General features: G+C 61.8%; 9 protein-coding genes across 9 annotated transcripts; 4 read left to right on the forward strand and 5 right to left on the reverse strand.

The window, feature by feature from the left end:
• Positions 1-7: 7 nt before the first annotated feature.
• MJAP1_002784 (uncharacterized protein) lies at positions 8-8294 on the reverse strand (the record flags this gene model as incomplete). The annotated part of the gene is made up of 3 exons (XM_060266717.1): positions 8-4775; positions 5178-7456; positions 7479-8294. 3 exons carry the CDS (start codon positions 8292-8294, stop codon positions 8-10), a joined length of 7863 nt encoding a protein of 2620 aa, XP_060122700.1.
• Positions 8295-8375: 81 nt separating this feature from the next.
• Positions 8376-10814, forward strand: SWI6 (transcriptional regulator swi6; the record flags this gene model as incomplete). The annotated part of the gene is made up of 1 exon (XM_060266718.1): positions 8376-10814. The coding sequence occupies one exon, from the start codon at positions 8376-8378 to the stop codon at positions 10812-10814; it is 2439 nt and encodes an 812-aa protein (XP_060122701.1).
• A 23-nt stretch (positions 10815-10837) lies between these two features.
• Positions 10838-12160, forward strand: MJAP1_002786 (uncharacterized protein; the record flags this gene model as incomplete). Its single annotated transcript, XM_060266719.1, has 1 exon — positions 10838-12160. The coding sequence occupies one exon, from the start codon at positions 10838-10840 to the stop codon at positions 12158-12160; it is 1323 nt and encodes a 440-aa protein (XP_060122702.1).
• Positions 12161-12201: 41 nt separating this feature from the next.
• rga1 (Rho-type GTPase activating protein Rga1) lies at positions 12202-15442 on the reverse strand (the record flags this gene model as incomplete). Its single annotated transcript, XM_060266720.1, has 3 exons — positions 12202-15150; positions 15173-15325; positions 15362-15442. 3 exons carry the CDS (start codon positions 15440-15442, stop codon positions 12202-12204), a joined length of 3183 nt encoding a protein of 1060 aa, XP_060122703.1.
• Positions 15443-15535: 93 nt separating this feature from the next.
• MJAP1_002788 (uncharacterized protein) lies at positions 15536-17248 on the forward strand (the record flags this gene model as incomplete). The annotated part of the gene is made up of 3 exons (XM_060266721.1): positions 15536-16064; positions 16088-16401; positions 16424-17248. The coding sequence occupies 3 exons, from the start codon at positions 15536-15538 to the stop codon at positions 17246-17248; spliced, it is 1668 nt and encodes a 555-aa protein (XP_060122704.1).
• A 24-nt stretch (positions 17249-17272) lies between these two features.
• On the reverse strand, positions 17273-18655 carry MJAP1_002789 (uncharacterized protein; the record flags this gene model as incomplete). Its single annotated transcript, XM_060266722.1, has 1 exon — positions 17273-18655. One exon carries the CDS (start codon positions 18653-18655, stop codon positions 17273-17275), a length of 1383 nt encoding a protein of 460 aa, XP_060122705.1.
• A 287-nt stretch (positions 18656-18942) lies between these two features.
• Positions 18943-20337, reverse strand: MJAP1_002790 (uncharacterized protein; the record flags this gene model as incomplete). The annotated part of the gene is made up of 1 exon (XM_060266723.1): positions 18943-20337. The coding sequence occupies one exon, from the start codon at positions 20335-20337 to the stop codon at positions 18943-18945; it is 1395 nt and encodes a 464-aa protein (XP_060122706.1).
• A 689-nt stretch (positions 20338-21026) lies between these two features.
• Positions 21027-21662, forward strand: MJAP1_002791 (uncharacterized protein; the record flags this gene model as incomplete). The annotated part of the gene is made up of 2 exons (XM_060266724.1): positions 21027-21031; positions 21107-21662. The coding sequence occupies 2 exons, from the start codon at positions 21027-21029 to the stop codon at positions 21660-21662; spliced, it is 561 nt and encodes a 186-aa protein (XP_060122707.1).
• A 1086-nt stretch (positions 21663-22748) lies between these two features.
• Positions 22749-24146, reverse strand: MJAP1_002792 (uncharacterized protein; the record flags this gene model as incomplete). The annotated part of the gene is made up of 1 exon (XM_060266725.1): positions 22749-24146. One exon carries the CDS (start codon positions 24144-24146, stop codon positions 22749-22751), a length of 1398 nt encoding a protein of 465 aa, XP_060122708.1.
• Positions 24147-27010: the final 2864 nt, after the last annotated feature.

The raw sequence follows: 27010 nt of genomic DNA on the forward strand, positions 1-27010 counted from the left end.
CCCTCCACTACCGCCGGACCAGCGCCAGGACCACGTCCCAGTGGCCGGGGAGGCGCACGTCGAAAAAGCGACGCACCTCGCGCCAGCGTACCAGGTTCTCAGCAGGTGCGGGGGGAGTATCCAGTACGGGGTGGTCGCCACGCGCCGCGCCATCAACCGCCTGGCCGGTAAAGACATGCAGCTGACGCGCTGCACGGACCAACGAGTCAATCTCGCGCGCGGCCATGTCGAGCATGCTGCGCGTCTCGGACAGGCCACCGGGACGCGCGGGGGGCGCCTCAGTTATGCCGGTGGGGGGGACAAGAATATAGTCCGCCGGCTGGATGAGCGAGCGCACAAGCGAGCCGAGCAGGAACGAGACGATCGAGACGAGGACCAACGTCGACAGGCGGTAGCGCGGCTTGCCGCGCATGCTCACGCGCGGCGCCGCCTCAGGCTCGTCCTGCAAAGTGCCAGGCAGCTGCGCATGCTCTTCATCCTTGGCACCAAGCGATACGAGCTGCGTCATGCTCGACAGTGTCGTGTTGAAGCGCGACGCGCTGTGCGAGCGACTCGACGGCCGCAAGAGGCCAAACATGGGCGCAGGCGCAGGCGACGGTGCCTCGGCCTGTGCATCGGGCGCAGGCGCGGCCGGCGCCAACGCAGGCTTCGGTTCTTCCTTCGGCGGCGCATCTTTCTGCAAGCCGTGCGCACGGGCGAGCGGCTGCGCGAGGACGTTGGCGTCGACGCTGCGCTCCCACCCGCGCGGCATCTCGCGCGGTGTCGACGGCACAGGCCCCGGGCGCGCAATGCGCTCCAGCTGGTCGACTAGCGCCGTCTCCTCGAGGCTGCGCACCGACTCGTCGCCATAAACAATCTCGGCTACCTTGCCGTTGCACGTCACCGGCACCTGGCCGGTCTCGGTACCCTGGGCCTTGGCGGCGGCCGCGAGCGGCGTGGCCGTCACGCGCACGGCGACGCCGCGCGCCTGCAGCTGCGTGTACCACGCCGAGTCCTTTTGCACGCCCGGCAGCTCGACACGCACGAGGTGCTTGTGCGAGCGGTCGACCGCGTTGCGTGTCGCCGCCTGAAGCGCCGACGGCGGGCGGTCGAGCACCTTGACCTGGAGCGGGCACGCATCGTTCGGCGGTGTCTTTGGCTCGATCGACAGGTCAAACGTGTCCGAGAGCGTCTCGTCCGAGGCCGGCTCGGCTTCGGCCCATGCGACGTCGAGGGCATAGCCCTGGGGATAGTGCTGTAGCTCGATCTGCACGTCCACGACGCTGATCTCGGTCGCGTCGCGCGGCTTGTGCGAGTTGCGGCTCGCAGCGCGCTGGATGGGCGACGTCGGGGTCGACTGCAGGCTGAGCGTCGGCGGCGACGCGGGCACCGCCAAGAGATCCTGCCGCGGCAGGAGGACGACGACTCGCATCGTACGCTCCTTGGCAGCAAAGTCGCTCGTCAGGAGCGACACCGGGCGCTGGGGCCGCTGCAGCGTCCAGACGAGCGTGCGGTCGTCGTCGTGGCCGTCACCCACGACGTGCATCCAAGCCGGCGGCGAGCGCAGCGACGGCGTAGGGCCGCGCGTCTGCAAAAAGTGCTCGAGCTGCAGCACGGCACGGGGCAGCGCCGCGTTCCACAGCGCATTGATCGAGGCGGGCATCGCGCCGCCATAGTCGATCGCCACGACGTGCGTCGCGCGTGTGCTGGGAATCGCATACGAGGCGGAGCTGTACGGATCGAGCGTCTCAAAGATCCAGCCGTCAATCAGCACGCGCCCAAGCGGCAGCTGCTGCGGATTAAGCTTGGCCGGGTCTACGTCGGGCATGTCGCACGATGCAGACGCGTGGAAGTAGACCGGCTGCCGCGACGTGGTCGGCGACATGAGCCCGGACGGGGTGAGTGGCGCCACCTGGCTACCATAGGCCGTGAGCGAGCTGACGACAAACTGCCGCGGGCGGAAGGGGAAGGAACCCTGCGCCACCCAGCTCGTTGCCGTCGCGCCGCTGCCGTAGCTAGCCAGTGTGGTTGCATTGCCCATGCGCTCGTCCCAGAGCGCACGGCACCCCAGGTTCGAGACAAGGTGCAAGAGCTCCTCGGCCGCGATGCCCTCGACAATCTTGTCCGCGCGCTGCACGGCCACAGTTGGCGACAGGCTTTCAAGGAGCTTGCGCCGAATGTACAGGCCGTTGCGCTCCGAGACGAGCGCCCAGCCGGCCGGCACGCCAGCAGGGTCCGGATGGCGCTCCGAGTTGATGCGGCGCAGAAGGAACAGTGCGTCGAGCGCGGATTGCATCGGATGCTGCGCCGCAGGCGCCGGCGCCGGCGCGGGCTGCGGTGCCTCGGCCTCCTCCGCGTCTTCTGTCTCCTCCGCCTCGGCCACGTCCGGCGCAGCGCGGGGGTGAAAATCGAGGGGAACGCGCTGCGGCTTGGTGCGCTTCCGGCGCGCGAGCTCCTTGACCTGTGCGGGGTCGAGGTCGTCGGAATCGACGCGCGCGCGCGTGCCGTTGAGCAGCACGACATTGCGCTCCTTGGACTGGGCCGGCCCTTTGCGCACGGTCACGACCACGCGCTCGTTGGCGAGCGCCGCGGTGCTGTGCTCGATCGTCATCCAGAGGCCACCGCCGCCGAGCGACAGCTTGTGGCGACGCAGGCACGCGACGTTGCGCGGCGGCGGCGTCACGGCAACGTCGAGATTCGGCGCCCAGGACTCCATACTGCAGCGGATCTCGCACTCGATCGTGTCGTCCGCTTCGTCGAGGATCTCGTCGGGGGCCGCGGCGTACTCGAGCGTGTACGTCGCCTGCTCGTGGTCGTAGCGCCACGTACATGCCCGTGCGTGCAGGAAGCGCGTCACGATCGGTGGGCCGCCGTTGCGAATCGTGTACTCGCCGACGCCGGCCATCGACGCAATCATCTGCGCAGGCACGGCCGTCTTACTGACCCAGCCACGCGGATCGCTCTGCTCCATGAGCGTGACGTGGACTGTGGTGGGCGACAGCGCCTCGATGCTCCAGCCACGCAGATCGACCTGCGTCCGGATCGACGAGGGGTCGGACGGCGGGAGCCACGGGAAGGCGTCCGTGTCGTCCGTCGAGAACGCAAAGAGGTGGATCGAGTTCGGCGACTTGTACGCGGTCTGCACGAGGACCGCGTCGCGCGCCGTCGTCGTCCACGAGCCCTGCGTGTGCATATGCCACACGACGCTCTGGCCGCCCATGTCACGCAGCAGCACCGCGCGCCCGGACGTCTTGTCCCACTGCGCCGCGAGCTCGGGGTGGCTCAGCGTCGAGAAAAAGTCCCACACGGAGAGGCCGACAAACGTCGCCTCTGCGCGGTACACCACGAGCGTAGGGTCGATCGAGTCGAGTTGCGTCACGGTCACGCCACGCAGGTCCGACACGCGCGTCCACTTTGCCTCGGGCTCTTGCAGGAGCGAGGTAAAGTAGATGTAGTTGCGCCGCACGAGCGACGCGAGCGGCGTAAGCTGCAGCGAAGGCACCGTGCTCGACAGCGTTCCAGAAGACGTCGAACGGGGCAGACGCACGTCGGGGCTATCGCTCAAGCGCGACGCAGGCGACATTGCATGCGCCGACACGAGGCGGTCGAGCAGCGGCGGGCGGCTCGGCAGCGGCACGCTCGGCACCTCGGCGACGTCTTCGTCGTTGACCTGGACGCCAGACGGTGCACGCCGTACCTCGATGTGTACACGAATAAACGATTCGGCGTTCTCGATTGGATCATGCTCCAAAATCAGGGTATAATACGGCGCAGACACGGCGAGTTTGGCGCGCCACTGGGCGCTGCTGTTGCGTGCGGCCTTGGCGTTGACATGCAGTGCCCAGCCGCCGCGCATCGGCAGGCCAATCGCGATCGATCGCGGCGGCGCGAGGCCGTCTGGGCCAAAGGGGATGCCGTGGCTCGGCCCGTCCTCGTCCTCGTCGAGGACCGTGTAGGAGAGTTCGAGCGGCACCTCGTCACCGGACAAGGAAGCGGTCACCTCAACTCCTGCGCCGTAGCTCGCCAGGTAGGGCACCTGGCGCTCCTGTTCGACGTACGCGACAAGGCTCGGCAGCATCCGGGGAAAGTAGGCGACCATGGCATTGCTGCGGATGCCGAGCAGCGCTCCATGCAGGTCCCACGACCAGTACGCGGTCAGCGCGAGGCGCGTCGGCGACGTGCGGCGCACAAACAGCGCCGAGAGGTGGACGTGTGCGCGAACGTACGGCGGCGCCGGGCGCAGGTACGACGGCGCATCGTGCGTGCGCGGCACCGACGTCGCGACGTACACCAGCGCATCACTGTCTGCAGCAATATAGGTAAGCAGGATCGCATCGCGCGCGCTCGTCGGCCAGCCGAGGCGGAAGCGCGTCTTTTGCACCTGCGTGTGGGGACCGAGGACCTCGATCACGTCTGCCCCCTCGACGACCGGGAGCCAGTGCGGCGTGCGCTGTGCATTCTGCAGCACCGCCTCGAACGCCTCCATCGGCAGCGCCTCGCGGCATGCGTGCTCCCACGACGCCCGGTACACGTCGGTGCCGCCGAGGCGTTTGCGCATCACGGCAAATGCGACGGGATCGTCGCCGCCGTGCGGAGTCGGCGTCTGTGTCGGGGCAGGTACATCGTTCAGTGCACTCGATACCGACACGTCGCCCGCGTCTTGCGGCGGCGCAGCCCGCCCGCTTTCGCGGTTGGTCGGCATCGCACGCCATTGTTTGGCCATGGATGTGTCGGTGTGCAGCGCACATAGTTCGTCGACGGCATGCTGCAGCGACTCTTGCCACTGCTGCTTGAGACTGCGTGAGTAATGCGACGTACTATGTCAAGTTCCCTTCCTCGCTCGCCATCGTCCCAAAGGCCACGCGCGTCGCTGCGCACGGGCGGACGATGAGAAGGGGCGGGGCGGATGCGTGGAATTAGCGCGGGTCGGGCCATTATGTAGCCCCGCAGTCCACTGATCATCAGCAATACGACCCTATAACTCAGTTGGTTAGAGTGTGGAGCTAATACCTCAGTGTTACTCCAAAGCCGCCAGTTCGAGCCTGGTTAGGGTCACTTGCCTTTTTTGCTCCACTTTTTTGGGGAAGTGAGGGGGGGGGCGCCGGCCAGCGTGGGGCGCTGCGGCGGCGTGCCCCTATTTTTGGTTCATCCTCGTCAGGCACTATATACATTGCTAGCACCCCTATTGCCCATAGTACCCTTGCGGCGGCATCATGTAGCCGCCTGTCGGATGGCCATACATCCCTGTAGGCGCCATCGGCATGCCCGTCATTTGCTGCGGCATGAATCCGCCAGCGAACGGCGACGCGTCCATCTGCGGCTGCTGCGGCGCATCGCTCACGATACCACCAGAAGCAAACCCTGTAGGCTGTGCACGCAGTGCGTCGTACTTTCCGCTGCTCTGCGGCATCGAGTCGTTATCGCGCGAAAAGGCACCCGTCTTCATCTGCTGGAAGACATTCGCGGCGCTGTACTTGTCGTTGGACTGCGTCGTCTCTGCCGTCGCTGCACCAAGCGCCGGCTGCTGCGGCTGCGGGGCTTGCGGCTGCGGGACCTGCATGCCGGTCATCTGCGGCATCTGCGGCATCTGGCCGCCTGCAAAGGGGCTCTGGGGATAGCCGGTCGACATTGGCATCATGGGGTAGCCCGTCATTTGGCCTTGCATCGACGCAGGCCACCCGGTGCCGGTCGGCACGATCTGGCCCGTGCCCTGCAAGGGGATGAGCGGCTGCAGTAGGCCCTGGTTCGCAGGCACCGGCGCAAACGGCGCCTTGGCGCCCGCTGCAGTCATGGTCGGCTTTGGCGCCGGTTTCATGCCCGCGAGCTTGTCAAAGAGCGCCGACTCGGGGTCGAGAGGCTTCTTTTCATCCTCCTTGGGCTTGTCCTTGGGCTTGTCCTTTTCGTCTGCCTCCTTTTCCTTGCGCTCGCGCTCGCGCAGGAGCTCGACAGCGGCAGCGATCGTCTCCGCGTCGACCCCGTTCTTGCTCTCGGGCGTGCGGTCCGGGAGCGGACTGCGCTCCGGCGCGGGGCTGCGCTCCGGCACAGGGCTCGGCTTGTCCGCCTTTCTCTCTGTCGGCACGCGCTCGGCGCGCGTCGCCGCGCCACTCGCCCGGCGCTGCGCGGCAATCTCTTGCGCTTGGAGCTTACGTGCAAGCTCTTCGTCCTCGCGAATGCGGCGCTGCTCGTCCTCGCGCGAACGGGGCGGCGACGCGGTGCGCGCCGGCGTCCGGTTCGTCGGTGTGCGCCCGTTGCGCTTGTCAATCAGGCGGCGCACACGGATAATGTCGCCCTCGCGCAGACCGATGCTGCGCAGCATATTGGCGTCGACTTCTTCGAGGATCGCCTCGTCGATCTGGTCGCGCTCAAACAAGGTCGCGTACCGTGTGCAGTTGTCCACATCGACGCCGGCCTCGAGGAAAAACTCGAACCAGTCAATGTTGCGCGACGGCACCTGCGACGACCGCCGGTTGCGCTGGTCGCGAGGCGGTGCAACAGCCCGTGGATCGCGCGGCGGCGCAACAGACCGCGGATCGCGCGGCGCGCGGCTCCGTTCTTGGCGCGGCTCGGCACGCGGGCGCGACACCACGTCCGACGGCGCCATGACGAGGCGGCGGCCAGTAACTTTTTCGAGGTAGGCCAGGTCGACGTCCGACATCTTGGCGAAGGGGACCTCGATCATCGAGCCGTTCGTCTTGTGCAGGCGCACATGCTCGTTGCGCACGTCCACGAGCTCGGCATCGACCTTGAACTTGCCGGTCGCATCGATCCAGGTGCGCGTGCGCGTCGGCTTCTTGGCCGCAGGTGCGGCGCCGCCTTCGAAGCCGACCTTTTTCGGGGTGCTGCCGCGGCGCGACGAGCCTTTGCTCGTCGAGCTCACGATCGACGTCTGCGAGCGCGGCGCTGCGGGCTCCTGCGGCATGTCACGCACACTGTCGAGGATCTCGACATAAGCCGCAGGCACGACACCGACGACGCCCGCGGCGTTCTGCAGTTTCCACCACTCGTCGTTTTCCTTCTCGATGAGCGCAAGCTGGTCGTGCTCCGAAACGCTCAGCTCATCGTCGCCTTGCGCCTCAAAGTCGTAGAGCACAACGACCATTTCTTGCTCGAGCGGCGCCGAGGACTTGCTCTTGGGACCCGCCGTCACGGCCGGCGACGGTGCAGGCGCAGGCGCAGGCGCAGGCGTCGGCGTCGGCGCACTGCCGCGCGACGCGGCCTTCTTGCTCGCCTCAATCTTGGACTGGATGGCGTCTCCGGCGCTCTTGGAGCCGACGTGGAACTGGAGCAGGTCACCCTCGACGTTCGCTGCGCCAGACAGTTCGAGCGTCAGGTACTTGCCGTCGGTCGACGAGTGCAGCACGTTGCTGATATCAATCTGAGGGACCGATGCGCCATTCGTCTCGGTCGCAAAAAACAGTGCGCAGTTGCCGATACCGAGCGTGCCCTTGCCCTTGCGCTTCTTTTTCTTGTCGAGTTCCTGGGTAAGTAGAGCGACGTACCGTTACCGACCACATCTTCATTTCGTCTGGCGCGGCCGACGCACGCGGCGCGGTCCATGCTGCAGGCACGTCGGCAGTTGCGCTGGTCTCTGTTCCGTCCGTCTCGTCTTCGTCTGCGCGTGCGCGCGACGGCGGGGGAAGGAAGGCAGAAGGAGGGGGAATGGGGGCCGCCGGCGCAGGCGGCGCAGCCGGTCCGGGCGGAGCAGCCGGCGCAGCCGGCGCCACCGGTGCAGGTGGAGCAGCCGGTGCAGGCGGAGCGGCTGGTGCAGGCGGAGCAACCGGTGCAGGCGGCGCCGCGGGAGCCACCGGCGCAAACGGCGGCGGCATGGCGCGCGGCGGCGGTGCGCTCTCCTCGGCCGGCTCCTCGATCGGCGGTGCGGGTGCCGGAACGGGTTCCGCGCGCGGCCCTGCGTCCTGCTGCGCCGCTGCGCCGCCCTCCTCTACATAGTTTGCCGGCACGAGACCGAACGAGCCGTGGAGTGATGCCAAGAGCCACTGGTCGTCGACCTCGTACACGTCGAGTGTCTCGCCCTCGTTCATGCTAAGCTCGTCCTCGTTCTGTGCCGCATAGTCGTACGCGGCAACGACCTGCTTGAGCGGTGCGCTGCTTTCCACGTAGTTGGCCGGCACGAGTCCTGCCTCGTCGGCCGCCGGGAGCACGTTTCCCGACGCATCCACCGCACGGCGCCGCGCGCGGTACCACGCATCGTCAATGAGCTCTTCTAGATACAGTGTTTCTCCCTCGTTCACCGACAGTTCATCGTCGGCCTGTGCCGCGTACGCGTACACCACCACCGCAATCCCGAGGCAGCCCATCGCGGTCCGAGCGAGCGTAGTGGCACGTGGCTCCACGTGTTGCGGGTCTCGGGGCGCGACGCGCTGCGCGTCTTTCCCGGCATGCTGCCGACAGGGGCGTCGCCGAATGTGCCTGGCGGCTACGCCAACGTGCCCCCGCGGTATCCGATGAACATGCCACGGCGCCCTGTGCGTCCGATGGACAATGCGATGGCATATGCATATCCCCCCATGGCCTACCCGATGCCCGCCGACGAGATGCGCGCGCGCCCCCCCACCGAGGCGCACGACGGGCGGCCGCCGGTTGCGCCGAGTGGCCCCACGCCGACCGTGTATTTGGCCACCTACTCGTCTGTGCCAGTGTATGAGATCACGGTGCGCGGTATCGCGCTGATGCGCCGCCGCTCCGACGGCTATCTGAACGCGACGCAAATCCTCAAGATTGCCGGCGTGGAAAAAGCGCGTCGGACACGCATCCTCGAGCGCGAGATCCTTACCGGCGAACACGACAAGGTTCAAGGCGGCTACGGTACCTTCCAAGGCACGTGGATCCCGCTGCAGCGCGCGCAGGAGCTCGCGATCACCTACAGCGTCTACCACCTGATCCGGCCGCTCCTCGACTTTGACCCCGCGGCGACGAAAGCGCCTGCCGCGCCGTACGCAAAGAAGAAGAGCGTCGCGACGCCTACCGAGGTGCCGCAGCCCGCGCGCCAGCCGCCGCAGCAGCAGCCGCGCTTCCTCACGCTGCGCCCCCCGGCAGAGAACGCGCCGATGCTCGCCGGGGGCCTCGTGCACGCGCCCGAGCCGCCGAGCGAGGGAAGCGCGCCCGGCGTCCCCCCCGGCTCGTTCCCAGGCGCGAAGCAGGCGCTGGGTGCGTACGCGTCGCACGGCTATACGCCCCACGGCATCCTGCTCCCCCCCGCCGACGTCGCGCACGGCACCAAGCGCCCGGCAGAGGACGCGGACGACACCGCGCGGCAGGTGCGGCACGAGCCCGAGCCGGTGCGCGACCTTAATGCGCTGAGCGAGACGCCGCTGCGTGCCGCCGCGCCGCCGTCGGACGACGCGGACGCGCCGCGGTTTGCCGACAAGGCGCACCACCCCAATCTCGGCGACGAGCGCGAGCGGCGGAGCCGCGAGGTGCTGACCGGCCTCTTTGTCGAGGAGCACCCCCAGGACGCGGACGTCGCGCCCGAGGCGCAGCTGCGTGCGCTCCTCGAGGAGCTCGGCGTGGACAGCAGGACAAAGGTGTCGCCTTTGGACCTTGTCATTGACGACCACGGGCACACGGCGCTGCACTGGGCGTCGGCGCTGTGCCGCCTGCGCCTCGTACGCATGCTCACCGCGCTGCCGCCGAGCCAAGGAGGCGCAAACCTCTTCCTCGGCAACTATGCGGGTGAGACGGCGCTGCACCGCTCGGTGCTCGTGACGAATGCGTACGAGCTCTCGCAGTTTGCCGAGCTGCTAGACCTCTTGCACGACTCGCTCCAGACGCGCGACGCGCGCAAGCGGACGGTGCTGCACCACATTGCGCTGGTCGCCGGCCTCAAAGGGCGGGCGGCGCCGGCCAAGTACTACCTCGGCTGCGTCCTGAGCCGGATGCAGGCCGACGGCCACCAGCACGGCCTGATCGACGCGCAGGACGACGAAGGAGAGACGGCGCTGAGCATCGCCGCGCGCCTCGGCAACACCAACATGATCAAGATGCTCCTCGACGCGGGCGCACGCAAGGACCTGCCCAACTACCTCGGCATCACGCCGCTCGACTGGGGCATCACCGGCTTGCCCGACTCGCCGCGCAACCAGCACGTCGCGCACGAGCTCGGCTCACTGCGCCCGGCCGACGTCGTCAAGTCGCTCACGCGCCCGCCGCCGGGGCCCGTGCAAAAGAGCGACGACGTGCGCGAAAAGCTCACACACACACTCGACGAGCTCCAGGCACTGTTTGAGCGCGAGACCACGTCCAAGATCAGCGCCATCGACACCACCCAGGGGCACCTGCAGGCCGCCACGCGCGAGCTCGCGGCGCGGCGGCGGCACATTGCTGCCGCGCAGGACGCGGTGACGCAGCGGGAAGAGGCCCGGCAAATGGCACAGAACCTCGAGCTCGCACTCCGGGAGCTGCCGAGCGTGCCAGACGCCCCGCCGTACGCCGCGCCGCTCGACGAGGCGCAGGGCGCGCTGCAGCACGGCGACGAGCGGCAGTACGCTGCTCAGATTGTGCGCCTGCGCTGGCTGTTGCAGCACACCAACGCGCGGTGCGCGGCACTCGAGCGCGACCTGAGCGCATCCAAGGCCCGCGCAGACGAGCGCCGCGCCAAGTACCACCAGGTCGTCGCGGTCTGTGCGCACGTGCCGGCCGACAAGGTCGACGGGATGCTCGACGAGCTCCTCTCGGCGGTCGAATCGATCGGCTCGGACGCCGATCTGGCGTCTGTATCGAGCTTCATGCAAAAGGTAGGGCGCACCGCGCCGCCGGGCCTCGCCGGGCCCGCGCCGAGCGGCGCACTGCATAGCGCCGAGCCCTGGGCGGCTTCATAGTGTGGAGGAGGTGTCTTTTTCCCATGCACGGCACCGAGCTCGAGCAGTTCCGTGCGCGCTGGCAGCGCGAGGTCGCGACGCGGCACCGTAGTGTGCCGCACGCCGCGCCGCGGGAAGAGACGCACGAGGAGCGCGAGCGCCCGGCGGGGCTCGACCGCCTCAGCGTCAAGCACGAGGCACTCGACCCCAAGGTGCAGGCGGAGCATGCCGTGGAGAAGGACCGCCTCACCAAGCTCCTCGCGGCCCTCGTGCCGGCGCACGAGGCGCGCGTACGGGAGGGGGCAGAGGAGGCGGTGCGCAGTGGCATCGAGAGGATGCGCCTCGCAGGGGACCGCAGCGCAGACGGCGCGACGGCTGGCCAAGACACCAGCGGCACGCACGCGCCGCACAATGATACCCACGCACGCAGTGCGAGCGATGCAAACGGCGCGCACGCCACCGACGCCACCGACGCTCCTGGTGCGCCGGCAGCTGCGACGCTTGCCCCGCGGCCGATGGCCACCGTGTACGAGCTGCACGCGGCCGACGAGGACGCGCCGATCCCCGCCGCGTCGCTCCCCGACGAGGTCTGGATCAAGATTTTGACGCATGCCGTGCACCCGTGCGCCCCGCCGGCGCCGGCGCCTGTCCTTGCCGAAAACATGTCGTACCAGCCCCCCAAAACGCCGTGGCGCACACGCACGGGCCCCGACTATATCACGCTCGAGTACGCGGCGCGCGTGTGCTGGAAGCTGCGCCTGCTTACCGCGCACCCCAAGCTCTGGCGGCTGGTCGTCCAGGCGACCTATCTCCCGCCCCAGATCCCCCCCACGCTCTCGGTCGACGAGGTGCACGCGGCGCACAGCTACAGCTGGCGCGACACGTTTATCGAGCAGCCGCGTATCCGCATGAACGGCGCGTACATTGCCAGCTGCCAATACACGCAGCAAGGCATGTCGGAAGAGAATGTGTGGGTGCGTGTACTGCACCTGGTCGAGTTCTTCCGCTACCTGCGCTTCTTTCCCAACGGGCAGTGCCTGAGCATGCTTACAGTCGAGCGCCCGGCGGACACGGTGCACCAGCTCGTGCCCGGCGTGCGTGCAAAAGGCCTAGCGGTCGGCCGCTGGCACCTGCTGCCCGACGCGGCGAATACGCTGGTGGTGATCGACGACCTGAGCGACGCGTCGCTGCCCAACTACCGCTTCCAGATGACACTCGTCCTGCGCGAGACGCAGCCCGGCCGCTGGAACAAACTCGAGATGCTCGAGTACGCGTCGCTGCATCTGCACACCGGCGAGGTGCTCCCCTTCCCGCACAAGCACCAGCGCCCGTTCTACTTTTCTCGTGTCAAGGGCTACGGAGTGTAGTGTAATGTACATAGCGGCCGCGGCACCGCATCACGACGCTCTCACGCGAGGTACTTGCCGCAGCGCTTCAAGAGCTCCGCCGCGCTCATCTCGGGCGCGGCGGCGACCAGCACGCGGTCCTCGAGCGCGGCCTCCATGTCCTCGGGCACGACCCAGAACTCGTCCTGGCGCTCCAGCAGATGCTCCACGACGCGGTTCGCGAGGATCGTCTCGCCGCGCGTCGGCTCGGAAGCGCGCGCATAGAGGATATTCGGGCACACCACCGTCGCAAGGTTCGGCAGGTCCATGCGGCTGCCCGTCTCTTCGTCGACATGCGAGAAGGAGGCGACCCACTTCAAAAAGACAAAGAGCACCTCCATCGTGTCGCGGTGCACCTTGGGAAGCAGGAAGGCGACCATCTGCAGCAGGCGGTGGCGCTCCGCCTCGCTCTCGAGCTGCTGCGCACGGATAAAGAGGCGGTAGAGCTTCGAGGTCATCAGCGGGTCCGGCAGCTCGCGGAAGAAGCGCTTCAGCAGCGCGGCAAGCTGCACGGGGTTGTCCTCCAGCAGATTGATGCCGTCCTGCTCGCGGTCCAGCGCCTCGACCAGCTCCTTAAGCCGGCGCACATTGCCGTTCTTGCGAAAGATGCCCTCGACCGACACATCCATCTGCCGCATCGCACTAATCACATCGTCCACGAACGAGGGGATGCGCATCGGCGTCGGCGTCGCGCCCAGCGTCGAGTCCGCACCGTTGCGCTCCACCAGCAGCTCGAGCGACACGCCAAACACGCCCTTCTTGCGCACGTCGCGGCGCGTGTTGCCTTTAAAGAGCTTGCCCCAGAACGTGTTCCGCCGCGCCTCGACCAGCTCCATTAGGTTGTCGGCGGCAATCGCGTCGGCGAGCGGCGACTGCTGCAGGCGCACAAGCGCCACATGCTTCAGCACAAACATCTCCTCCGGCGCAAGCGAGCTGATCGGACGGCGCTCGCGCAGCTCGGCGACTCCCGCGCCGCCCAGCTGCTCGCGGTCCTGCTCCGCCTGCAGAATCATGGGGATGTCGGCGAGCGTAATACCTTCGTCGTTCGGCATGTGCGTGCCGAGCGCGTCGCCCATCGGCGCACGCCGCGAGTCTTCGCGCACCAGCACATCGTCATTGTGCCGCGCAAACGGCGCGCGGATCGGCACAATGGCGCCGGGCGCGTCGCCCGACGGCGCTTCCCACGGGTTGTGCAGCGGGACGTCCTTGACCTCTGCGGGCGCATCCGCGGGCTGCGTGTGGTAGCCCGCGGGGCTGCCCACCACCGTCGAGACGCGCGGCATGCGCGCTTTGCTCGACATGTGCCGGTCGAGATAGAGCGACTCGAGACGCTTCACCTCTTGCGACTTTCGGTAGGTGCTCGACTCGGCCACGGTGAGCTCCGAGCCAATCTCGCTCGCCGCATCCGAGTCCGACTTGTCGGGCTCGAGGCCGGCGGCGAGCGACGCCTGCTTCTTGCGCAGGAGCGTGTGCAGGCGGTTCAGCGCGACGCACAGCAAAAAGGCATACTGCTCCAGGCGCGAGACGGGCATAAAGTGGATCGCGTCGGGGGGCGTGCACGAGATGCAGTACGCCATGTGTTGCGTCTTGCCGTCCGGCCGCCGGACAGCCTTGTAGCGCATCTCGCCCCACGGCACAGGCTCGAGCGACTCGGTGCCGGGCCGCGCTGGCGTCCCGTCCGGCTTGAGCAGGCCGCGCTGGCACGTCGCGCAGCGCACGCAGCCCCAGTGCCAGCGGTAGGTGACATAGACACGCAGGCACTCTTCCTCGACCGTCTTGGTGCACTGCACGCACAGGTCCGACGCGCTCTCGGGCGGGGCCTCGGCATTCGGCCCGCTGCGCAGCCGCGGCAGGGACAGGTAGCCGTGCGCGGTGTCCGTGTCGAGGTCCAGCGTGCTCGCCTCGTTCTGCTGGCGCACGAGCTCGTCGAGCGTCGCGAGGAAGGACTCAAGCGCCGCCGGCATGCTGTGTTCCTGATCGAGACGCAAGGCGCCGGTGAGCGAGATGCGGATCAGAATCTTGAGGTAGTGCGCGACACCGGTGACGAGCGACAAGAGCTCCTGCGTGATGCCCATGCGCCGTGCGCCGGTCGCCTGAGTGTGCGAGAAGAGGGAGAAAAAGTTGACGATCTTTTTGCAGAGCATGCGCGCCTCACGCACGTACAAAATCGACTTGGCGTGCGCGCGCTGGAACTGCGACTCGAGCTCGTCGATCGCAGAGAAGAGCACCTCGACGTGCAGCACAAAGCGGCCCGCGTAGCGCACGCCGCCAAGGTACTTGCCGTTGCTGACGTGGCGCAGCATATCGGAAATGCACGCGGCCGACGACTCTTCAAAGGCAGAGAGCACGCGCCAGATGGTAAACACGCGTGTCTCCATCAGGCGCTGCTTTTCGAGGAGTGACTCGGGGTCCTCGATCGCCTCGAGACGCAGCGTCTCGAGCGAGAGCTGCTCGGGGTTGTCGAGCGCCTCTTCGCTGGACGTCGGCGAGATGCTCAAGGCGCCCGGCATCTGGCGCATGGTTTCGAGGGGGACCGCAGGAGGCACCGACGGCGTGCCCAGCTTGATCTTCCAGTAGCGGTGGATCATGTAGCACTCGGGGTGCCAGTGCTCGTCGCAGTTGTTGCGGTTGATCTCGACAAACTGCTTCAGAATCGCCGTGTGGCAGCCCGAGCACTGGATCGCAAAGCGTGTGCTGTAGTGAAAGTGGCAGTACACGCGTCCGCCGTGCTCGTAGTAGCTGTCGTTCGGACCGAAGACGGTGGGGCACACGGAGCACGTAAAGTGCTCGACGTGGTACTTGGCGCCGAGCGCCGTGATGTAGCTCCCACGGAGCGCGCGCCCGCACTTGGCACACAGCAGGTCCAGGCGGCGGAAGTAGTCCGTCTCACACAGCGGGAACAGCTTGCCGCTGGGGCCGGCCATGTCGTCGGTCGCGGAGAAAAACTTGGAGGCCACCGTCTTGTTACAGTCCTGGATTAGTCGGGATACGCACCGCACATCGGAAGCAGTCCAGGTGGTACACACCACCGAGTGCACGCACAAACTGCCCAGTCATCGGCAGACCGCACGCAGCACACGACTGGTCGCGGCGGGGGAGCGTCCGTGACTCCTCTTCGTGGCTCCCCCGGCGCACCGGCACCTCGTTCTTCGCCAAGCGCACAGAACTATGGACTCGACGCACAGTACGCATAGACGCGCCTTCGGCACGCTCGCCCGCGCCGTCGACAGGCGCAGCGCGGCGCGACACGCCATCCAACTCCATCGAGGGGGAAGCGGCGGGGGGCGTTTGTCACAGCCGCCTGGTAGGCCGTGCCGCCGGCCGCAAAGTTTATTGCAAAACGCCCTCTCCTCCGCCATGTCGCGTTCGCCGACGTGGGAAGGCGCGCCGCAGCGCGCGCCGCCGCTACGGAGCACGGGCGCGTCCAAAGAAGTGGTGTACGATATCGACTCGGATACCTTGCCGGAGGAGGATAGTCTCGTGATGCCAGACGACTCGATCGTACCGAGCGTCGCGGAGAGCGCGCGTCTCGGCATGGGACGCGTGCCGTATGCGGCGCAGAGCCGCACCTCGCTCGACACGATCGGGCAGCGGGTGCGCTCCATCTCGCAGGCGCTCGATCCGGAGCAGCTGCCCGACTGGCTGCGCCGCGGTGCGGGCGTGTTTGAGGGTACGGTGAATATGGCCAACAGCATTCTCGGCGCAGGCATCGTCGGCTTGCCGTATTCGATGCGCGAGTCGGGCTTTGTGGCGGGCATCGTGCTGCTCGTGGGCATCGCACTGCTCACCGACTGGACCATTCGGCTGATTGTGCTGAATGCCAAGCTCAGTGGGCGCACGACCTACATTGACATCATGGAGCACTGCTTTGGCCACAAGGGCAAGGGTACGTTTGCACGACTAACGCAGTCGCCGTGTCCATCTTCCAGTTTGTCTTTGCTTTTGGCGGAATGTGCGCATTTTGCGTCGTGGTGGGCGACACGATCCCCAACGTCATCTCGTCCGTGCTGCCGGCGCTCAAAGGGAGCTTTTTGAGCAACCGCCAGTTTGTGATTGTCGTGTGCACGATGGCGATCAGCTTTCCTCTGTCGCTGTACCGCAACATTGAGAATCTGAGTAAGGCCAGCGCCGTGGCGCTCCTGTCGATGATCTTTATCATCTTTGCCGTCGTCTTTCGGGGACCCGCGATGCCGGACGAGCTCAAGGGGAACCCCGCACTGCGTGTACGTTTCGCTGCTAATTCAGTTCACCTTTGTCCATCCCTCGAACCTCATTCGCTCCATTTCCGTCATTAGCTTTGCGTTTGTGTGCCATCACAACTCGCTGCTCATCTACGGCTCACTCAAAGAGCCATCGATGGACAAGTTCCGCACTATTACACACTACTCGACGCTCATCTCGGCCTCAGCTGCGATCTCCATGTCGATCGCGGGGTACTGGTCGTTCGAGGACAAGACCCTCTCCAACGTCCTCAACAACTTTCCCCAGACGGACACAATCGTCAACATTGCCCGCTTCTGCTTCGGGCTGAACATGTTTACCACGCTGCCGCTCGAGTGCTTCGTCTGCCGCGAGGTACTCGAGACGTACTTTTTCCGGGGCGAGTACGAACGCAACCGGCACATTATCCTCACCACGGGGCTCGTCGTGTCGGCCATGGTCGTGTCGCTGCTGACGTGTGACTTGGGCGTCGTGCTCGAGCTCACGGGTGGCCTCAGCGCAACGGCGCTCGCCTTCTTTTTCCCCAGTGTGTGCTACCTCAAGCTCAGCCACGACGCAAGCCAAGTCGACAGCTCGGCGCTGTACTTTGCATTGCCAGAAAACGACACCGACATCCCGGGCTCGTACGGCGAAGAGGAAAGCGTCCAAGCTGAAAACATCGCCTTGCCACTGCGCCCGGGCGCCAACGCCCACGAACGGGAGCCGCAGCAGCAGTTTAAGTGGTGGGAGTCGACAAAGCTCTTGAGTATCGCTTGTGCCGTCTTTGGGTTCATCGTACTCAACGTCTCCGTCGTCACTGCCATCGCCGACGCATGGAGCGGACGCGCGGGCGCGACACACCAGTGCTAACGAATGTAATACCATATCCTATATCTACACCCTCGCCAAAATACGGTCCTTGACGCGCTGGTCTTTGGGACCAATCTCGTGGCCCAACACATCCTGGATGCTCCGCACAAGCGACTCCAGGCCCTGCTTCGCAATGCGGGGGTCCGCCAACGGGTTCGACACCGCCACCTCGGTGAAGCCGCTGGGGAAGTTGGGATCGCCTGCCATGCGGTCCTCCACGAAAAAGAGAACGGTGGGAACGTTCAGCAGCTCCGTGTCCAGGTGGCCCATGTAAAAGTCGGTCTGGCGCGCAAAAAAGACGTCTGCACCGTGCGTGGCCCAGCGGCGTGCTGCCGCCTGCGCAGCACCAAACGGAATTACTTCGTCGTGCTGCGCATGGATCATGAGCACGGGAGCACGGGGCGTGAGCTTCGGATCGGTGCCGACAATCAGCGTATCGGCGACTTTTTTGACTGCAGGCTGCTGCATCAGCGTCGAGCCGTTCTTGAAGTACTTCTCGCTAGAGATACTCTCAAAGGGAAAGTGCGCGAGCGTGTCCAGCATGCAGTGCGAACGCACATATGACACCGCCTTTTGGCCGACGGACGTAAGGTGCTCCTGCGCCCACTTGTCCAGCTCGGGGTAGGCGGACATCATGCCGGCAATGCCGACCATGTTGAAACCAGCAAAGAGCGTGTTGTCGATCTTGGCCACTGTCGCGGTCACATTCACGGGCGTGCCGCCCATCGCCCAGCCAACTACGTTCAGCTCCGAGGCATAGGTCGAGTGCAGACCGGCAGCCCACGCCGAAGCAATCGCGCCGCCAGAGTAGCCGTATCCCACGACCTTGGTGTTGCTGTTGAAGCCAAGCGGCTTATAGTTCAGCGTCGCACGCACGGCATCCAGCGCCATGTGACCCTCGAGGCGCGACGCGCTGAACGCGCCACTCTGGCCCTGGTAATCGGGGATCGTCACCGTATAACCCTGGTCCAGGAGCGCGGTGGCCAAAATAATCTGGTACGACATCGCAGGGGCATTGGACGACTTGGTACCGTAGCGCAAGCTGTAGCTTGGCGAGCATTCCTTTCCACTTGCATCAATGTAGGGCATCAGGAGGACCATTTGGTTCTTCTTGGCACGGTTCGGCACCAGCACGGTCGTGACCGTCGTAGCTGGTTCGCTCGGATCGCTGCCGCTCGTACGGTAGAGGAGCTGGTATGCATTCTTCAGCTTGAGCTTGTCAAACGAAAAGAGCGCAGAATCGATGGATGAGCTCTGCAGCACAGTCCCGGGCTGCTTGTTCTCCCAGCCGTTCGGGGGTTCGTAAATGCCCTCGGCGCTCGCACGGGCCTGAAGCAGGGAGCCGACCGAGGCGGTATGCGCAAACGCCGCAAGAAAAAGAGCAGCAAGAGCCAAGAACCGCAGCATTGCAACAGGGTAGTTTAATCCGTCCTACCTCCCTATTTATTCGCACTGAAGCGGACCCCGCGTGCTGAGTTGCCAGAATAGACTTGACAGAAGCAGTATTTTGGAAAAGCGTGAAATTGTCCCAGACCAGAGTAAATCTCCACAGAGGTCCACGATTGGCCAAAAGCAGTAAGCCAAGATAGGTCGGCGTTTCAGCACATCATAGGTGCTCACCCCAAGAAGAAGAAAAGAAAGGCGGAATTATCTACGCAATAACTAGGAATTCAAGGGGGAAAAAAATGAATGATTTACTTCTGCGCGTGCTTGCGGATGTAAGCCTTGAACTTGGCATCGGCGGGGCCAAGCTTGTCACCAAGAATGTTCTGGATGACGTCCACAATGTGCTTGAGGCCCTGCTGCTGGGTGCGGGGCTCGTTCAGGGGGCTGTCAATGGTCGTGTGGTGGAAACCCTTAGGGAACGGCTTGTTCGCGAAGCGGTCCTCATAGAAGAAGAGGTTGGGCAGGTTGACAAACTCCGTAGTCATGTGCTCCAAGATCGGGTTGGTGTTCGTCTCAAAGGTGACATCAGCACCGTGTGAAGCCCAGCCGCGGCCAGCCTTGATCGCATCGTCGTAGGGAATCACCTCGTCGTTCTTGCTGTGGTACATGAAGACGGGCGCGTTCGGCGTCTCCTTCTTGTTCGTGCCCATGACAAGCGTGTTCAGAACATTGCGAACCACAGGGACGTGTAGCAAGTTGGCGCCACCATTAATAAAGTCGTCGCTCAGGATCTTCGAGAGGGGGTAGCGCAGCAGCGTGGGGACCAGGCACTGGTTGCGCGTAAACTCCATTGCGCGGCGGCCCTTGGCCGTTAAACGAGGGCTAAGCCACTCCAGAATATCATCGTACGCGTACGCAAGACCGGCAACACCAGCGACGGCAAACGCCGAGAACAGGCCACCGTCCAGATTGACCATGGTACCGGTCATGTTGGCGGGGGTTCCACCCATGGCGAAGCCCACCGTGTTGATCTCCGGAGCGTAGGTCGAAGCAAGCTGCGCAGTCCAGCCCGAGGCAATGGCACCGCCCGAGTAGCCTGAGACGACGACAGGCGACTTCTTCTTCAGGTTGAGCTTGTCAAAGGCAAGGGTGGCACGGATCGAGTCCAGCGTCTGGCGACCCTCAAGACGGCCAGCACCAAACGCACGGTTCATGCCCTGGTAGTCGGGGAGCGTCATGATGTAGCCAGCCTCAAGAGCCTGCTCCAGCAACAGCGTCTGGAACTGCAGGGCAAGGTCACCGGGCAGCTCAGAGCCCTTGCGGATCGCGTAACTCAGCGAGCACTTCGTGCCATCAGCATCGACATAGGTGAGGTGGGTGATAAGCTTGTCGCGCTTCGCGTTGTAGGGGACAAGGACAGTGGTGACGGTAACAGCGGGATCGGACTCGTAGGTTCCTGTGGTACGGTAGAGGATCTGGTAGGCAGCCTCAACGTTGATCTTGTCGACAGTAAAGAGGGCAGCTTCAATCTTGCGCGAACGCAGGATCGCGCCGGGCTTCTCGTCCTTCCAGCCTTGGGGGGCCTTGTAGAAAGGATCGTTCTCAGGCGAGAGAATGTCGGCACGCTCTTGAAGAGGGGCCACAGCGGCGCTAGCCACAAGGCTAGCGCACAGGGAGAGAAGAACCAGGAAAAGAGAACGCATGAGGATGGAGATCTTTCATGTCTCCCACCGCTTTAAATAGGCGCCACATTACTGCGGAGTAGAGGGAGAAAAAGGCGCATCGACCAAGGGACTTTCGTATCGAACCTCCACCTAAGGAACATCATGAGTTCCTTGCATCTGAGGAACGAAATGAGCCAATCCCGGTTTCACAAGGGACCAAGAACCATCATTTCCGGATGATCCCGACAGTTGCCAAGCGCCAAAAATCGTAACACGGATTTTCCATGCATCGCATTGGACCTTTTCATGCCTCCACAACTGAACCCTAGCTCCTGCAGCCACTTTTTACCCGCAGCGAGCAAGGGCCGCGGACGTTGCGCAGATCGCTCGCTTGATAGGCCGGCCAATAGTTGCCTAAGGTACACTGGCTATCACGTGCCTTTTACTTCGCCGTCGAGCTCCGTGCTCTGACAAGCGCAGGTGTCAATGGGCAGAGGGTTGCTGTGATTGGCCAACGTCTTGGTCTGTCCTCCACGGAAAACGTGCGTGGCGTTATTGCGCAGCACGGACAGGCGACTGCCTTGTCGCAGATACGGCCTCCTAGGCCCAGGATATATCCGTGCGGGTCAAATGTCAGGACTAGTAGGATCCTTGCCTCGGAATTCCTAAGACTGAACACCCCCATATAACACGTAGACAACGCTTGAGCATATCAGCGAAACTACCTCATGAAGTTTTCTTGTGTCTCCACGGCCCTCGTTGCCCTTGCCGCTAGCAGTGTTGCTTATGCTGCGGCTGTGCCCCGTAGCACCGACCAGCTTACTTGCACGTACGACTCTTCGCAGGAGCTGAAGTGGACCTCGATTGCGAACCACAACAAGTGGGGTTACCTTTCTTTCTCCAACCGCAAGGATGACCAAGGCCGCCCGATCGCCACCACGTTGGAGAAGAGCGGCAAGCCTGCTAAGCCCGTGAAGTTTGACTTTTTGACGTGTGCCGCCCCGAATGGAAAGCCTGGCTACATGGGCTTCGGTTCGGGTAAGCTGAAGAACGGCAAGCACGTCGGTCATGTTCGTCTGCAGAGCGATCATTCCAAGTGCCTAGCCGTCGAATCGATCAAGAGCGAAACGCACTTGATTCTGGAGGACTGCAACCTCGATGACACCAAGGTGCAGCGCTACCAGTTCTTCGGTCCCTCAATCAACTACATTACCATGGGTCTGCAGCGGAACCCTTACCTGTCGAACGATACGACGCAAGGTAACTTTTTTGTCGATCAACAGGAGGCTGGTAAGCCTTTCAAGCTGGTGTTCAACACGAGCCCGTCCAAGGATGCCTTGTACTGGAACCCCCGACCTGAGTGATACAAGTCGGATTCCTTGATTCCATATATATATATCTCGGAAAGTAAATTACGCTAGTATTGTTGTACCTCGCATTTCGCGAAATGGCCCAATTTCAAATTGTGGAGGGGTCTCGCACAGACAGGATATCGTACTAGGAGCTGGAATAGAGGATCTGGCAGGTAGCTTTATAGTCGATTTTGTCGACTTGAAGGAAAGCAAGATCGAAACAGGCGCGGAGTACATCTCCGTTGCTAGCGTTGTGCCAACAGTGAGGGGGAGTGCCGAAAGGGTCGTTTTAGGGGCGAGCGGATGCTGTCACGGCGCAAAGTTTAAACGTGTAGGAATTGCAAGGTGCTGACTGCACCCGAGCATAACCTGTACAATAACAAGGACAAAGGACGCTCTCTGGCCATATGCAAAGTGTCGTTTTGTGCCATAGAGTTGTCGAAATAGGCCAAATAGAACCCCATAGAGGTCTATCATGACATTGATGGGGCTTGTATAATTACTTGCTGCGTCATGTGAATGTGTCATAATTTCTTGGTGCCGAGGTTGTTTTGTGCTTTATTAACTCACCTCAAAGAGGATTCGTATGACCACTAGCACGCGCACTTTGATTAGTTCAACTCAAGGCCATAGTTGTGCATGATCTCCACAAGATTTTGTGGAGCGATGCGCAACAGGGTTTGAATATGAAGGAAATGCTTGGGGTAATTTGGAGTTATAGGCATCTGCCCCATATGAGTTCGCAGCTTATCATGATGGGCAGAGCAATGCCGACCTGTATTTTTGAAACGGCTTGCACAGTCCACCTCGTCATTGGTTCAAGCACTCATTGCAATTTTTGGGCGGTGAAACAATGCAGCGCTCTCGCGAGTATTGCCCTGTTCACTTCTCAAGGCGTTAGGGCTTGTTGCTCAAATACGTTTTGAGTCCTTTGTCTAGTAGTAATATTCTACAGGTTGTGTTGAACATTTATGTCTCATCTCAAGGATCATTAACCCCAAAGAAATGAGGGCCCATATAAGTAGTAAAACAGAATAGAATGGGAATCATCATTTCGCAAGACTGAACAAAAACTTGACAGAGTAGTCGTACCTTTCATCACTGGCGGTGAGCGTGATGTTTGATCTTGGAATGAATGTACGCATCTCCAGGGCCAACCTCCTTGCCGACAATGTTCTGGATGGCTTCAACCAGAGATCCGAGACCCTTCAGAGGTACGCCCGGGTCCTCGAGCGGGTTTCCGGTCCGCTTATGGGTGAATCCCTTGGAGAACGACTTGCCTTCCATGCGATCGCGCACAAAGAAGAGGACGTTGGGGAGATTAAAAAGTTCCGAGGTAAGATGAGCCATCGTGACATCAGTGAGCTCTTCGAAGTAGACATCGGCACCGTGCTTCGCCCAGTCCCTGCCAGTCTTGATAGCAGAATTAAACGGAATGACTTCATCATGCTGACCGTGGAACATGTAAACAGGAACCGTGGGGGTCTCACTCTTCTTGTATCCCATAACCATATCATAAATAACGGAACGAATCGTGGGGTCGTAGAGCAGCTCTCCTCCGCCCAGGACAAACTTGTCGCTCAGCAACTTCTGGAACGGATATTCAAGAAGCGTTTGAACAAGACAGTTGTTGCGTGCGAACTCAATTGCTTGGTGTCCCGCCTTTGTGATCTTGCCCTTGGACCACTCCATAATCTTTGGGTACGTGTACAAAAGACCCACGACACCGGCAATACCAAAGCCAGAAAACAGACCATCGTTCAGGTTCTCCACCGTGCTCGTGATGTTGGCAGGCGTTCCGCCCATCGCAAATCCTACCGCGTTGATCTCGGGAGCGTAGCTCGGCTGCAGCGCGGCAGCCCAGCCAGAAGCAATGGCACCACCCGAGTAACCGAACGAGGCCACCTTGGACTTCTTGCTGAGACCGATGCGCTCATAGTTGAGGGTGGCACGGATACCATCGAGCGACATACGGCCTTCAAGGCGTCCAGCAGCAAAGGCGCGGGTGGGTCCCTGGTGGTCCGGTAAGGTCATGATATAGCCTTCTTCAAGAAGCGTAGAGAAGAGGAGTTGCTGGTAGTTAAGAGCGAGATCGGTTGCAATCTTTCCACCCTTGCGCATTGCGTAAGAAGGAGCGCACTGCGCACCAGCAGCATCCGTATAGATCATGTAGTTGACAAGCTTGTCGCGCTTGGCATTGTGAGGAATAATGACAGTAGTGACGGTGGTTGAGGGGTCGTTCTCATAGGCACCGGTGGTGCGGTAAAGGATCTGGTAGGCGGCTTCATAGTTGATCTCGTCGATTTGCAAGAAGGCAAGATCGACCTTGCGAGTACGGAGTACATCTCCGTTGCTGGCTTTCTTCCATCCTTTGGGAGGGGTATAGAAAGGATCGTTGAGAGGGCTCAGGATGCTATCGCGACGCGATGGGGGATGCGAAAAAGCCGATGCCAGTTGGACCAGCACAGCTAGAAGTGGGAAAAAAGCCAAAAGCATGGTAAGAAGTGTTTTGGGGGGGAGTGTGCGTTCCAAAGCCCATGTATCCCCCAGGTTTTAAGGGCGTTGCTCAGCGATATAACAAACATCGGCGTAGCCGCCGAAACAACAGATGAAGTACCTTGAAATAAACCATATTCGGCCCAGGCCGACCTTCACTCTTTCTTATTCGCTACGAACCAGCTACCCCGCATCCTCCATTTCTGGTCTCGAGTCTCCTGCATCAGGTCCAGTGATTCCCTGTGTCGCGGCTAATGACATTCGCATTGTTATTGGCCAGAATTAAATCAAGCGCATTTATACTCCGCACAACTCGTTGTGTCAGGTGGCCCAAATATGCACAAGTGCATAGATATGAGGCACGTCTCAAATCATTTATTTTACCCCTGCAGGCAAAGGGTCGCAGCTAATACTGCAAGAGTAACATTCCTTTCAATCATATCTACGTATGAAGTGGAGGAAGTAGCCGTTCTCAAGGAGACCAATCCCCAACATATTGACCGACTTCCTCGCCAGAAAGTGTGGGGCAAAACGAGATAGCACTTTCTCATTGGCCTGCAATGTCCATTCCTGTTTAATGCTAATGTACATAATCGGGGGTTACCAGACTCTATTGGACCAGTCCAGATTCTCTTTACGTGTCTCAACTCGCTCTCCTGCCGTACCAAAAAGAGCATCCCAGATCATGGATTGTTTGCCGTAATTGTAACTCTGTTGCCAACCATTCCGGTGATGAAGGTCGTGGTCTTCAAGAGATGCCTCACACTGGATGGGTCGAAGCAAAGGAGCGGTCTAGAGTCAGCTTAGTGGATCGTACCAAAGGGCCAGGGTAGTAAAGTCGCAAACCAGCATGTCCAAAAAGCTCGCTTGAGACAAAGTACATCGTCCAAATGAACATCATGTCAAAGCTAATGGGGTACGCTAGCCAAGCAATCAATGGCGATGCGATCGCATCGAAGATTTCCTGTGGCTCGTCAGCAAAAGCCAGCATGTAAGACACAGGGTGCTTCGTCGTATGGTGCCGGCGATGGAAATGCCAAAGCGAATCAACTTCATGTGTTCCACGGTGGACCCAGTAATAAACAAAGTCCGCAATAATCGTGAATATAGCGAGTTGAATGGGAAGCCAAAGGCTGAGCTCTGGCTTTGCATGTTGGTCGTAAGCGAGGAGCACGGCAATCATGGGACGCAGCAGGAGGCCCACCCAAAGCTCGTGAAAAATTTTCCCTGAAAGTGATTCAGGAATCGCGTCGCGCAGCACTTCTCCGTCAAGGAAGCCGTACGTCAGGGCGCACTTCTTCATGCGCTGCACGAAAGAGAGCATAAAAACAGTCAAATAGGCAACCATGAAGAAGTACATGGCCAGGGGCGGGATGGTGATACTTGTATATGTCATCAGGGACCATCGAGCGAGTACGGGCAGCGCTGCGATTGGGAACAGGCGCGCATGCTGTTGGTATTCCACATACACCGGTACCTTACCTTTCGGCTTGGGGTAGGTGAAGTGACGTGGCGAAGGGTTCAACACACCAAGTAGGAGAAGCATTCTCTGCGAGAACGAGAGATCCTTGGTATCATTGAACTGCCAATCATCAGCAAAAGGACGAGGACGCTCCATCGTTACACTAGAGGTCATCGTCGTGAACCGGCAGTGAATGCGATTATTCGTTTGGCGAAACAGTGGTACCGGTATTTATGACGCGATTCACAAGTCTCCACATTTGAGACGCGATTCACAAGTCTCCACATGAGGTACCGGGGTAGAAAAAATAACGAGCTATCGTGACGCTTTCGTGGTGCACTCGTTTTCATGTAGACAGGGGCCTTGGGGGTCTCGCTCATGTTATATCCCAAGACAATGTCATGGATCATCGACTGCACCACAAGGTTATGTTATACGTCAGGCCCTTGTATCCACCCTTAATAAAGTCATCGCTATTGGCAATGTGGGACATGGGGTAACAAGGAAGGAAGTTGATCATGCAATTGGAACGAGCAAAGTCGATGGCGTCGTTGCCTTTGTCCGTCAGCCTTGGCATCAACCAGTTCGACCTTGCAATAAGTGTATGGGACACCTACCATATAAATGTTTTACAATCGTGCAAACACAAATAATCTTGGATCCCAGTGTGCGCCTGCCAAATATGGTTCGCATCGCATCACTCGGAGGAGTCAATCGCGTCGTATACTCGAACTTTCGGATTGGGCGTCGCTTCGTGGAAGTGGAGGCGTTGTCACACTGCGGGGTAAAATTGAAGAGCGGACCTGTCCTCTCCGTAAGCTCGCATTGAAAACGTGGCACGAAGTCGATGATACGGTCGATGGGTTCAGTCACGTGGCACTCGTGAGTCGAGCGTGCGAGACGCGCGTAATCCATTGAATCCCCTGCATGGGTGTGGCGCGCGAAGGTAACAAGCGTATCAATCTTAGTTGTATCCCTTGTCGTTCTCGGAAAATCAAATGTGACCGTAACGTGCCAAATTGTGCTAGTTGCGTGCGCCGCGGGATAGTACACCAGTGCCGATGGGGCGATGAGCGCGACAACCTCACGCCGCGCACGGGACAACCGCTTGCCGGCGATCAGGTCGAGGGCGTAATCAGCGAGGTCATGCGACGGATTAAAGAAGCGCCAGAAACATCATCAGCTAATGAAGTGAAAGAACGAAAAAACCAAGCGCTTGACACGGTGTCTGCCGGAACTTTATACCCTTGCATGATCCCGAAAGACCAGCCGGGCTCCCCAACTTGGTATAAACACATCCAAGCGCTTCCAAGCCGAGATGAATGCTTCCGGATCACGCGATACTACCTCGACAACATCGAGCCGGTCATTAATGCCGCAAATGCTGACCAACTCCTGGATG

The sequence above is a fragment of the Malassezia japonica genome, chromosome 4 (genome assembly GCF_029542785.1).
Source record: "Malassezia japonica chromosome 4, complete sequence".
In the NCBI taxonomy this organism is placed as follows: Eukaryota; Fungi; Basidiomycota; class Malasseziomycetes; order Malasseziales; family Malasseziaceae; genus Malassezia; species Malassezia japonica.